Raw genomic sequence first — 13,859 nt, forward strand, 5'->3', positions numbered from 1 at the left:
ATATTTTTTTGGATTTGAGGTACATCTAGGCCAGCTTGCGCATATCTCATCTAATCCTTAGAAAAGCTTTATATAATTAATATAGCAAGACTTCGCCCCTGGCCCCAAAGGGATTTGAACTCTAACCTCTTATGTGGAAGCGTTGGTCTTTTAGTAACTGAGCCACCTCTCGGAGTTATTTATCACTTGTATATTTCTTTCTTTCTTGTAATATAACTTCCATATCCACCTCGTGTGAGACTAAAAACTTGACTTTGAATATTATATTATGGATTAGCGAGAAAGATTGTAGAAAAACTAGAGGGTAAGATTTTTAGTTAACCAAAGTACATTTGAAACCCATGAACTTGGTAACTAAAATTAATGACAAGAAATGAATGGATTGAAGAGAGAAAAGTTTACCTTCACACTACAATAATCTTCAAGAAATTGTGAATAAATAAATAAATAAAAAATCAGTTGTTGGTCTTCACCTTAAAATATGATAAGTAATGCTGCAGTGTAAACTGTAAACCTAATAAAAAAAAATGTCTAAGGTATTAACATAGAAATTTGCAAACACAGGGGTGTATATTTAATTTAAGAAATCTAAGGAGAAGAATGTAAATGGACCATAGACCAGGGTGAGTTGTGAATTTGTGATATTATTTACTTGAAAGAGAAAGGTAACGAATTTCAGATGAGGAGCTCTGTTGCTCCCTCCAAATTCTCTCACACTGCAAAGAGTAATGCGTTGCAAACTGGGAAGCGGATTGATCTTTTCTTGCTGTTCAATTTCATCTGATGATGGCTTCTACACTCCTCTTCTCGAACCTTCCCTTCTACTCCTACCATCGTAATTGCAGAAATCTCGTTTTCAGACAGACCTCAAGCTTTACTCCTTCACAATCCATAAGAAGTTCTACTTTCGATAGGCCCACAAGGAAAAGCCCTAATCTTTTCCTAAATTCCTGTCGCTTATCCACTAAGATTCTCGTTGGAGCCTCTGAGAATCAAGTCTCGGATGAGACTTTAGTCGGTGAGGATGCAGCTGCGTTCGACGTTGGGAGCCAAAAGATCTCTTCTTGGCTTTACTTTTCTGGAATTTTAGGAGTTGTTCTTTTTGTTCTTGATGTGGTTTGGTTGGATTCATCTACTGGGTATGGGAGGGCATTCATTGATGCTGTTGAAAGCCTCTCGGAGAGTCATGAGGTGGGATGTCGTTAATTTCTTTTAGGGAAAACAAATTTTGAATTAAATCTGTGACCAAACTTCCTTGAAATAGTGGTGGTATCGGGATGTTATAAGGATGCTTATGTGTTAGTCTGATTTTTACAGAAAGAAGCTGTGTTCTACTCATGAAAATTAAGCTTGTTTGCTACTGGCATATCTAAATGCAAATTAAACCAGTTTTGGACTGAGAAGAGCTCAAATTCCCTGGTGCTTTCTTATTTACTAGTGATGCAGTTAGAAGTTTTGTATCTAGTAGTTATAGCTGTCACCGTAATTGGTGGAAATGATAGAAGTAGGGCTGGATTTATTTTTGTCGTTATGAGTTTCATGGGAATTCTAATGCATGGGTCAAACTTTTTAGTGAAGGAAGCTTTGTGCTAGTCATGAACCTATTTAGGTGCTGGTACTGCTTGAATGCAAATTAGGCCACTTTTGGGTTAAGAAGTTCAAAATCTCTGATAATCCCTCTAATATGGTTTCTACACCAATATAAAATAATCTGAACAATTGTGGAAATTAGTTTTTAACTGTCAGCCGATCTTTGGAATTGGAAGATATCTAAAGCCCTGGAAAGGAGCTTTGGGTTGACTAAAGATTTGTTTTTGAGTTTTGAGCACAAGATATTTTTCACACCTTATGCTCACGGCACATTGTGGAGCAATGTATGTGACTGTTTTGCAGAATGTCATGTTAAGTCGCTTGGAAGTGAAAAAAGGCCATGAGAAGATGCAGAAAACGAATCCATAGGTCCTATTCAGTTGGATAGCTGCTGCAATTAAGGTCAATAGGTAGTACCCATCCTAATTGTAGATAATACCAACTCACCTTGTACCCATCCTATTCAGTATTGAACCATGACAGAACACTTCACCCTAAGTACTCTATGGTGACAAGTCTAGCCTTCAAATGCTTAGTAGTATCATTTTGATGATAGATATAGAAAATTCCTATTAGAGTTCTCAAGTTCTTTTCCTTTTGTTTAGGAAGTAAGTTCCAAGTATTCCACTTGGTTAGAGAATTCATTACAATAGTAAGAGCTTCCATATGGGAACAGGAGAGATAAGATAAGGACAAGAAAAATGATGATGAGCTGAAGAGAAATGTTGAAAACAAGCATAAATTAGGTAGTAAACACTTTAGAAACAGGACAAAAACACCTATCTTTACGAACAACACTAGAAGGATCAAGATCTGAAGAAGATGAAGGAAGGGGAACTCTATGAGGAATGTGACAGGAAATGCTGAATATACTTCACAATTTGAGTACCTTACAACAAGAGTGGAACATTGTGTGTAATGTATGGGGTTTTCTTTGGGTTCTGGGGAGAAACAATGGAGCCTTTACAGCATGGGGGTTTGCCACTGAGGTTTGATTTTGCACTTTTGTATCACATGGCATGGCAGATGATAAGGAAGCAAGAATGGCTTGATTTCACAGTTTGTGGGAGAGCAATACAAACATTGTTGGAGCTTGTGGTGGACAGATTGGCAAGACCCAATTATCATCCAAGCATTATTGGTTTAGATTCCAAAGCTGGCCAGCCTTCTCAATGCTTCTCAAGTTTTGGAATCCATATTGCAGATGGATTTTCAATGCTTCCTGCTCAAGTCCTCTTCTGAGGTTGCTCTTAGGATCCCCTACAGCCTCTGTCCTACATTTCTCATGTGTACAAGTTGAGGTTGGTCATTTGGTCCCCAACATAATTTGGTATCCCCCCTCTCCTGTGAATCAAAAGCATCCATGACTTGATCACATGTTAATATCATCTTTTATGGGTTACAATTATGTGCTATGTTTTTCTTTTTCTTTTTTGGTTTCTTTTTCAAATTTATCTTAGTAGGCACATTTTACAAAAATTGTGTTGTATTAAGTATCATGACTGCTGAAAGGTTCTTAAATATGCCTAATCAACAGTATAATTGTTTAAGAGATCATATTATTGTGTCCCTCAGCCTCAGGAGTTTGTATTCTGAAAATGACAGGATCAATAGATGAATGCATTAGCATCTTTGTTGTGGTTTTTAAGTTCTTGCCTAAGCTACCAGGCTGCATGATATGCCATGGATGACTGGTCACCGAGTGTCAAGGTCCCAGAGTAGTCTCAGGGGAAAAAGGGAGAAAAAGGAAAAGAAGTGAAGTAAGAAAAATGAAGAACTAAAAGAAAAGGGAGAAAAGAGAAGCAATACTTCGAACTGACCAACATTGTTGGTATTGGTATTAAATACTGGACCATTATGTTCTTGAATTGGCACCTTGGCTTCATCTAGGCCTTAAGATTACTGGCAATTGCCCTTGCTGACCTTGTGCTGTCTTGGCACCAATAAGACAAATATTTGTTGGTTTCTAATTGATGGATTCTAAACAATTTGATTAGGATTGGGCCAGCTTTCTCAACCTGGTTGCCAAACTGGCTATCTGCATAGCTCATTGCTGATTCCCCCTGTCCATATGTGAACACATGCTGAATGCATCTGCATGTTCTTGAAAATATTTCAAATCCCAAATCAACTCAGTTTTTGCTATCATCTGCACGAAATGGTGCATACACACATAATACTTCATTTGACTTCCAGCCTTCTTTTGCAGGTAGTAATGTTGATTCTTATTCTCATTTTTGCTACCATCCACAGTGGTATGGCTAGTCTTCGAGATTTAGGAGAGAAACTAATTGGAGAACGTGCCTACCGTGTCCTGTTTGCAGGGATCTCTCTACCGTTGGCAGTTAGCACTGTTGTGAGTTATTAATTGTTTACCCTTCCCTAAGAACAGATAAACCTACTTGTGTTTTTCCATTTGGTATTCTGTTACTAATGCTTTCTTTCATGATCTCTTAGATTTTTTAGATAAAAAAAAATGTGAACTTATAGCAATGAGTTGGTAGCCATGTTTGAACTTTCCTATAACTTTCTGAAGGCTAGTATGATTATCAGGTGTACTTCATTAATCATCGGTATGATGGAGTGCAGTTGTGGGATCTCCACAGTGTTCCTTTTGTCCATCAACTAGTGTGGATATCATCCTTCATCTCTTTCTACCTCCTTTATCCTTCAACATTCAACTTGTTAGAGGTAGCAGCTGTAGATAAGCCTAAAATGCATCTTTGGGAAACTGGGGTCATGCGAATCACCAGGCACCCACAGGTATATATTTTTCTTGGTTTGGCTGAATTCATGCATATGGTTGCTTCTTTGGTTGTCTGCATCTTTGTTGGGCTTAAATAGTTATTTTCTGTAGGCTGAATATGCTGCCCAACTGAAAATCTTAATAGAAACTACGGGTACCATTTCCAAGCAATAGCCGTACTTCTTTAAACCCCAAGAGTATGGTTCATTTGGCAAGGATTGTGCCTTACAGCTAGGAGATCATGAGTTCCACTGTCCGGAAGGGGGGGGGCTCTTCTCTTGAAGAAGTTTGTATCATCTGGGTTTAATTTTTATGGTATAAATCGCATAGGTGGGAGACACTTAACACTCTGCAGGGCTTAATCACAGCCACTTCTGTCTTCTAGCTTTTATAATCTCTTTTCTGGAAAGACTTGTTTGAAAAACCCACATTTTAAGGTGGTGATTAATTTTCACATTACCCAGCCACTAATTTAAACCTTTTGAATGAGCATTATCCCTCTTAGTCTGGATTTTGTAATAATGAATAACAATTTTGATTAGTGAATAAAATAATGTGTAGATTAGACTGAGTTATCATTGGGAATCCAATTCATCTTCATGTCTTGGTTTCTGAAATGGACAAACATCGTGGAAGCACTGAAAAAACTCAAATAATCTGTCTTTGTTGGATTTTTGTTTCTTTGGAGCAGAGTGGCTTTTTTTTTTTTTTTTTTGGTTGGCGGGTGGCGGGTGGATTTCCTGGTCAGTTTTGCCAAACTTGGTGTTTTTCTTTCAGATGGTTGGGCAGGTGATCTGGTGCTTGGCTCACACACTCTGGATTGGCAACTCTGTAGTTGTGGCAACATCTATTGGTTTGATTGGACACCATCTATTTGGTGTGTGGAATGGTGACAGGAGGTTGGCTTTGCGTTATGGAGAAGCTTTTGAGGTTGTGAAGCGTCGAACAAGTATTTTACCCTTTGCAGCTATCCTTGATGGCCGTCAAAAGTTGCCAAAAGATTATTACAAGGAATTCATTCGGTTGCCATACCTAACAATAACAGCATTTACACTAGGTTTATACTGGGCTCATCCACTTATGCAGGCTGCAAGTTTTCGGCTGCATTGGTAGGATGTGAGTGGCTCATTCCTCATATCTATACCTCAAATAAAACTTTGAAGTTGTATATTTCTATCTTGTGCATTCAATGAAGATGTTTTGCAGGTTCACATGAACTGAAGCAATTAGAAATGCTTTTCAGGTGAGAGGTACGACTGTACAAGCAACCATTTTATATTATGCTTCTAACAGTTTTCCAGTTGTCTGCTCTTACATATGGATACAATTTGTCTTAGAAGGAGAAGGAAACATTAAAGGAAAAGCTTTTGTTTAGAATTGGGTGTTCCACTAAACACATCCAAAATGTGCTCTCTCAGGGTGATCAATTCAATAGAATATATGCACCAGATAGTGTGAAATCATGTTGTTTGTCCTGCCACATTCTCATGTTGTCAAAGCTGATCTGTGAAACCACATAACAGAAGCTGATAGAGAAACTGTATGGCATCTATCCATTTATTTTCGCCAGCTGATGATGATGTTCTCAAAAGGCATTCCTTAGTTCAAACTCTTCTCCCTCCATCCTCACAGGCAGTGATGCTTTTACTGCCCTTCCCCTGTTTGAAAAGCCTGCCTGGGTGGGTTCCACCCTTGCCCGTGTGAGGAAACGCCATTATTAACCTTCATTAGTTCCTTATTTTGTGGAACATCATCAGCGAACCAAAGATTGGTCCCAGATTTAAATTATTATTTTTATTTTTAATTTTTTTTGTTGATAAATTATTTCTTTTGAATTGTAGTTGTAATAGACTTCAAGCTGAATCTTATATTCTTTTTGGTTAACTAAAGCTGCCCCCTTTATCTGAAGGGGCAGTTGATCAGGTTGGTGGTCCACGTGTCACTTTTTCAAAAAATAGTAAAGTCTTTTCCATGCACCTTCTGAAAAAACATATTAAGTACGAGGCACCCTTAAAAATCATTTCTTTCATTTAGCTTTTCCAAAACTGATTTTATTTTTGTTAACCATACCTCATTCAACACAAGAAAAGCACACCGAACCCGATTACAAGAAACTATCCAGCAATCGGAAATGGACTAGCTAGTTCAACTTGTAATAGACAAGGCCTATCGAGCTAGGGAATGAGCAAACGAGTTCTCCTCGCTAGGAATACCAAAAAAGTTATATGAAGCCCATCTCCAACTCCGTTATGCCTCTCAGTGAACATGCAATTTTACTTGGCCAATTCATATTCAGGCAGTGGCGGAGCCACGTTGGGACCGGAGGGGGCCATGGCGCCCCCCCCCCGGATTTTTTGAAATTGTAAATATCGTTGTTTTTCTTCCTTATTTTTCTATCTTTAATTGTGAAATACCACTATTTGGCCCCCCTCCAAAAATTAAAAATAAAAATTTAGGATAAAAATGATGGGTATAAATGTCATTCATAATCTTTATCTAATGGTCATCATTAAATCCCTAGTTTTAAGGAATAAAATGTTAAATTCTAATTAAAAACTAGCTCATGATCCATGAATTTCTCCTTATATATTATCTCCTATTTTCATTTCTATTTATTCTCTCATGAATCTCCTCTTTTATTCCTATTTTTTCTCTTTTTTTTTCTCACACGCTCACAAAATATTGAAATAGTAAGCAAACTTGGAATTTTCCTAAATCTTCCCGGTATTCACCTCCTCTCAAATTATTCCTTTCTCTCCCTCTCACGAATTTTCTATTAACTTACCTAATTTTTAATATAGACTCCACATTAAAATATAATAATATATTATGAGATGGGACCTACAGCGGGTCCCACATTGGCCCACATACATTCGGCCCCCCCCCCAATGTTCAATCCTGGCTCCGCCCCTGTATTCAGGCCCAACATCCAGTTGTGTAACTCCACACGGTCCATTTGGACTTCTACATTCGCATAACCTTGCTCCTGTGCCCACTTCAAAGCCTCAAGAACACCTATGGCTTTACTTGCAAGTGCAGAGGATATAGTCACTGGTATAGACATGGCAGCGATGAGCTTTTTCTGTCTATGCGCTGCGAAGCCAACTACCCCCTTGTCTGAGTCAAGAGAAAGGAATGCATCACATTGAATGATCACCAAAGATGATGGATTTTGGTGTACCGGCCAAAACTTTCAGTTAAAATTACAAAACTTACACCATTAAAATTTCAGTGAAAAGTTTTAGTTATGTGGTTGTTGCATCTTTTTGAAAAGCAAACCAGCCACCCCTCAAAGTATCTTTATCTGTTATGGATGAAACTAAAATTACAATTGTCTTTTCAAATTTAATATAAAAATAAATAAAAAATTAATTAATTTCTCGTTTTTCTTCTCATTCCCTTCATTTGTTACTCTAGTCACCAAAAGAAAGAAGTGTGTCTGACAAGTGTAATATGTGCAGCTTTTAACTTGAGGTGTTGGTAAAAGGTCAGAGTGACATTAAAGATTTAAAGGTGGAGTGTGTTTGAAGTTTGCTAACTTTGAAGCTCTCCGGGGTCCGGCCACTTTTCTTCATTTATTTCGGTTGGTAGTTACACACAAAAGCTAACGAAAATCCCAATACACTATTTGAGACATTCCACACCCAAAATCCGACAACACCTAAAGACTTGGATATTCTGGATTTCTAGTGTGTCTACTTGTACAATGACCAAAATACCCTCATGCCTTTGAAAGAAAATAATGTAAGACTACACTTACATGCTGACCATTTTGTCTAAGACTGTATTTTCTTCTCACTTAATAGATATAGATCAGCTTCTCGTCAGGGAAGAACAATGTATTTTCCCGAAAGTTTTGACTCACACAATAATGATGAGGTCCATATTGGATTCATTGAGATTCTCACCTTTGATTTTTTTTTTTTTTCAATATCTATAGGTAGGGCCCACTACTATTATGTGGTGGAGAAATGTCTGGGAAGCACATTGTTCTTCCATGATAGGGAGGTGATCCAGACTCCTCTTATCCCTCTTTAGGCAATACACATCTTTCATTTTTTAATCTTGGATGCTTTGTGGTTGTGAGAATGTCTTTTTTGTTTTACCAAAAAAAAAAAAAGAGAATGTCTTTTTTGTTTTTGTGAAATTGATAGCTTTATATTAGAGAGTGAAGACTATTACAGATACCACAACGTCAAACATGTGACATCTTCACTAAAAGTTATCGTTTATTACCAACTAAGCAACATTTCAATGGTGTGGATATGTCATTTCAATAGTATGCCAACTCAATGATGAATCTACCAACCACCAGTTAAAAATTTTCTAAGATGAAACACTTATCATAAAACAAAAAATCATAAAGCATAGTGCTATGGATATGGTTCACTTGAGACCACATTTGGTTCATCACTCGGTCCATAAGGCGAACTAATTTGACAACTGGATCAAAAAGTTGTCATAATTGTCAAAAGGCATTTATTTCTGTACACACTTACAATAACGAAAACAAGAAAACCAATCTGCTCAAAGGGAAACCTTCCATTAAGGGTCCCAATCAAGGAGACAATAAGGCGTACCCTTAGGATCCCGTCAGTGACCAAGAAGGTAACATACATGATATAAATAGGGGGTCACACCCGTGAGGTAAGGGACAATTGGATTTAATCTTTTTAATAATCCCCGAGCAAGCTTCGCTTGGAGCTTTCTTCTGATTCCCCGACCAACTTAACTTAATTCGGAGGTGACTTCCTGGAATACTAGCCGGCCCTGAACTAACTGTGATTACAGGATTAGTTATTGGGACATGAATTGGATGCAACACAAGAGATTTTATTCCCATTGAAATTAATTGTTTCTTGATTCAAACTGATGACCACTAAATAGCAACAAGACAACATTAGAGTTGAACCAAGGTCTATCCTCTCTTTAATGAAATTCATTTAGGGTGGTGTGGTCTTTGTGGACCAGGTAGTAGTGCCCCATTATCAATATTGAAACTCATTTAGGGTGGTTTGGTCTTTGTGGACCAAGTCATAGTGCCCCCATTATCAAAGAACTACTTGAGAGTCTAAGGTTCAATAATTTATTTAAGGTAAAGTGTTTGATTAAATCCTTCACCTCCGTCTTTGGTGGCGGCGGCGGTGAAGCATTCCATCACTGCATCTATATTTGCTTTGACTTAGTTTTTGGAATTTTTTACTCTTACACCACTTCTCACTTTTATCCAATTGACGTGACCCATGTGGATAAGGGATGATTGGGTCTACTTTCATCTTTTTAATCATTAGTATTATTTTAAAATATTCTTGGAAAAGATGTCATCCCATGCTTAAAGAAGACAAAACCATGATGTTTAGGATGGGCAAAATGACCCATTTAATAAATCATTTATTTTTATTTTTTTTTTCCTCAAAGGCGAGAATATTATAATAATAAATCATTAAGTTAATACAAAGCTAATAATGGAATAACCATTTATCTTTTATTTCTTCACAAACCATTTTGTGAAGTTTATCGGACAAACTGCTCGTGTCTAACCAAATCACCATAGGAACCGAAATCAATATCACTAAATAATCAACACAACGATTGATCTCATGAAATCGATGAAACATCCGAAAATGGGCCAACCCGTCTCTCAACCTCCAAATATCTTCCACAATTCCCATAACATGCCAGGGAAGGTTGGTCTCTCCATTCATAACCTAAACAGCATTGAGAGAGTCACACTAAAGCTCCATCGTGCTAAAGCCACACCTCAAGGTCTCTAACAAGCTTGCTCTCATCCCCTGCAGCTCATATATGAGAATGTTGTCTTCCAATGAACCAACTGCAAGTGCAAAGATGACCTTCCCTGCTTGATCCCTTCCAATATCTCCATACCCTCCCTAGTTGTTTGACACTGACCCTTCACTATTCACAGCCAATCAGCCATCAGGAGGTCACAACCAATAATGGATTGAAGCTAAGTAATTCACAAAGAAACAAGTAATGTTCCAGCGATCATAGCCACCAAGTATTTCATCATTAAGGGATCCTCCATAAACCGATGTTGAACCAGTCTAATGATTCTATGAGTCACCTACTCCACCGTCCGCACCTACTCCACCGTCTCTGCACACCATTGTTATGAAGGCGATTATTTCTTTCCCTCCATAAATAATAGACCATGGCATTAAAGCTTGAGCATTTGATTGCTTTTCCTCTTGAAAAATGGGTTGCAACCCATTTAATCTCATCACTTCAACAGCTAATTAAGTGGCTGGGATGACCATTCAACAAATTGACCACACCTTTTTTGCAAAAAATCACAATAAAAAAATAAATGCTCACAACTCTCATTACCAACTCCAAAAATGTTTGCTAATAAGTGATCCTTCATTGTCTAGCCTTCTATGAATTGCCGACCAAGAAATCATTCAGAAACAAAAAGCTAGACAAAAAATGGCCAACAAAACCCTTTTTAGTGAAAATTGACCATTTGGGATAGCAATCCAAACAACACAGTCACCATCGACTCTTTGCAAACAACGAACCTGAGATATCCCCTCCCACCTAGAATGAAGCAGATCGTCGCTTAATGGGTTTGTCACTGATCCTGATAATAAGGTCTCTACCCACTGTTGGTGTAATCACTAAGCTATCACACTTAAATATGCCCCTTGGTAACCACAAATCGTGTCATAAAATAGTAGATCCGAACCATCATGTATTAGGTACCTAATACAATTTACTGCCACTTGTTGTATGCTTAGGATGGCTTCAAAAGAGGAGCAACAAGAAGAGACCACAATGAGTGATTGATTCTTGAGCCATCTCTTCTTGACAAAATCTACCCAACATAAAAAAAAAATATTAAAATTTTCTTCATTCACCCCAAGCCCATTAACTATTTTTGCTTTGAAAAATATCAAAAGCAGTTTTGATTTTTTTGGAAGTAATTTTTTTTCTTCAAATGTTTGGTAAAAATGTTTAGAAGCAAAAACACTTTCAGTAGGATTTTAGCAGATTTCATATATTTAGAATGTTAATGTCCAGGAATATCCTTCCTTTAAACTCTTTCACTTAAATTTATTTCGTACTCAACTTTTACTTTATGAAACAATTTTGACAGAACAACTGGACTTCTTGTATTTAAAATGCTAAAATTCATGAATATCCTTTATCTTTTGCTTATATTTATATGTATCCAACTTTTGCATCAAGAAACAAACACAATAACAAATAGTTGTTCTGTCAAAATTATTTCTTAAGGCAAAAAATTTTCAAATCTCAATTTATGTTTCAAAGATCACCAGAAATAAAACACTTCTATCAAAAGCTTTTTGATTTTGATGTTTTATTCTAGATTCAACAGATACCCAAAACAAGAGAATAATGAAATCCATCCTTGTGATATTACTAAATCAATATGCAAAGTTAAAAGTATTTTACTTGAGTGTAAGTTTTCTAGTTCTTTTGAGATAAATCCCCTAAGGGCAAGACAAAAGCTTATAAGGATCTAGACAAGGAGCTAAAAAAGGGGTCCCACTAAACAACACATATCCCCAATAATATTGAACTACTGCACCTACTATTTCCAAAAGGGTCAGGAAGAGGAAGATCGAATTATTAATCAATCCTCATTAATACCTCTTGATTGACTGATGTATCTTTCACCTATTGGAAAGTAGGTGTTCAAGAGTTTTGCTTCAACCACATAAATGCAATTTTTTTTGTTATAAAAATAAGATGCTAGTTGTCAAAATAACCCTTGATTATGATGATGATAATAATAATAATAATGAAATAATAATCGTTTATAGAATAATTATACATCCTATCCCACTCCTGTTTTTCAGCCTAGGAGCCCTTGTTTTTTCAGCCGCTAGGAGTGTAGGTCTAGGTGAATGCAAATCATAAGCCTTGTTGAGGCCCCTTCAGAACTAGCCCCGTTGTGCTTTCGACTGGTCACTGATATGTTGAATGATGTTGAATATGGACTGATAATGTTAATAATGAAATAATAACTTTTAATGGAATAATTATAATACATGATATATTAATGGGATAATTACCCCCGACTTGAATTTTATTACACAACCCCGCTACAAAAACGTTGCCCCCTTCCTTATAACGGTGTAAGTGCCGTTAAGTTTGAATATCTAATGTCCACTTTGTCCTTCATTAATTAAGAAATGAATGCAAATCATAAGCCTTTGGTTAAGAAGCCCCTGTTGTGGCTACTTCAAGAGAACTTAGCAACCTTGCATTTGCTTGACAACACAACGGAAAGAGGACGTTTATTTTAATTTTATCAATTATTATTTCTTTGATATGTTGAATGATGTTGAATATGGACTGATAATGTTAATAATGAAATAATAACTTTTAATGGAATAATTATAATATATGATATGTTGATTGATGTTGAATATGGATTGATGATGTTAGGTGAGTGATTGTCACGTCATTAACATTATTCAATTGGGCAAATTTAGGTATTCCAGTCCTTTCACAAGATATTTATTTATTAATTTTTGGGAAAATAATGGTCGAGAAGTGCAGATTCTAAGCTTTGACATAATTTTTCAATCCAGAGATTCATCTCGGCAGTTTTTATGTATTTCATTACATTCTTAGCATAGTTTTTTGTTTTTTAGTTTTTATTTTTTTTATTATAACTTCAATATTTGATGAGACTTCACTTCAAATTCCAAGAAGATTCTTTTGGATTTATCCTTTACATTAAAACTTCACTAGAAAAAGAAAAAAAAGTTCTTAAAATAACATAGATTAGGTTTGGATTTTTTGGTAAAAGGGATTCTTCATTAAAAGAAGAAACCACGATTACATCCTAGTGATACAACATCAAATAGCAGTAAGTGCCTAACATAAGAAAGGGGAAAAAGCTTATTGCATTAATGCTCATTCCTTTGCCAAAGCATCTATCACAAAATTTGCTTCCCTAGGTACATGGGCAATTGAGAGATAGTCAAAATACCCTGTTAGTCTGTTAATATCCGATATAACTGGAAAAATCTTCCATGGGTCCTCCATAGGGTGTTAATGCAGGATGGAGATTAGAGCTTGATTATCACTTTTCAGTACTATTTTAGACAAGTTGAAAGCTTGTGCCCAAAGAATAGCCTGCCTTAAAGCAAGAGCCTCAAGCGTAAGAACATTTTGAGTTGTAGAGCCATGCCCAAAACCAAATAGCATTTTGCCCCTATAATCCCTCGCAATCCCACCATATCTAGGTTTGGTACTCTATGCTAGTTGATGCTTGTTCAAAGGGTCTTTTTAGAAGTCATGATGCTTGATGAAACAATCATCTAAATGACTAAATATTAAACCATAAGCAAGCTCGAGTGGCTGACCCCATATATATTTGAAGGATCAAACTTTTACTTCGAAATAAGTATACTTTTATTTTTATTTTTTAGGAAGCTGAGGTTCATCTGGGCCAGCTTGCGCTCACCTAGATTACATCCTCAGGGAGGAGACGCTATCTGCAAGGATCAAACCCACGACATCTCCA

The 13,859-nt window shown here is 36.7% G+C and overlaps 1 protein-coding gene across 1 annotated transcript; it reads left to right on the forward strand.

Moving 5' to 3' along the window:
- Window positions 1–656: 656 nt before the first annotated feature.
- On the forward strand, window positions 657–6,246 carry Z-ISO (15-cis-zeta-carotene isomerase). Its single transcript, XM_089153154.1, has 4 exons — window positions 657–1,191; window positions 3,800–3,946; window positions 4,144–4,353; window positions 5,114–6,246. The coding sequence occupies exons 1-4, from the start codon at window positions 784–786 to the stop codon at window positions 5,447–5,449; spliced, it is 1,101 nt and encodes a 366-aa protein (XP_089009280.1). The 5' UTR covers window positions 657–783; the 3' UTR covers window positions 5,450–6,246.
- The last annotated feature ends 7,613 nt before the right edge of the window (window positions 6,247–13,859 follow it).

The sequence above is a fragment of the Hakea prostrata genome, chromosome 4 (assembly GCF_041222555.1).
Source record: "Hakea prostrata isolate BN-2017 chromosome 4, UWA_Hpros_2, whole genome shotgun sequence".
Lineage (NCBI taxonomy): Eukaryota > Viridiplantae > Streptophyta > Magnoliopsida > Proteales > Proteaceae > Hakea > Hakea prostrata.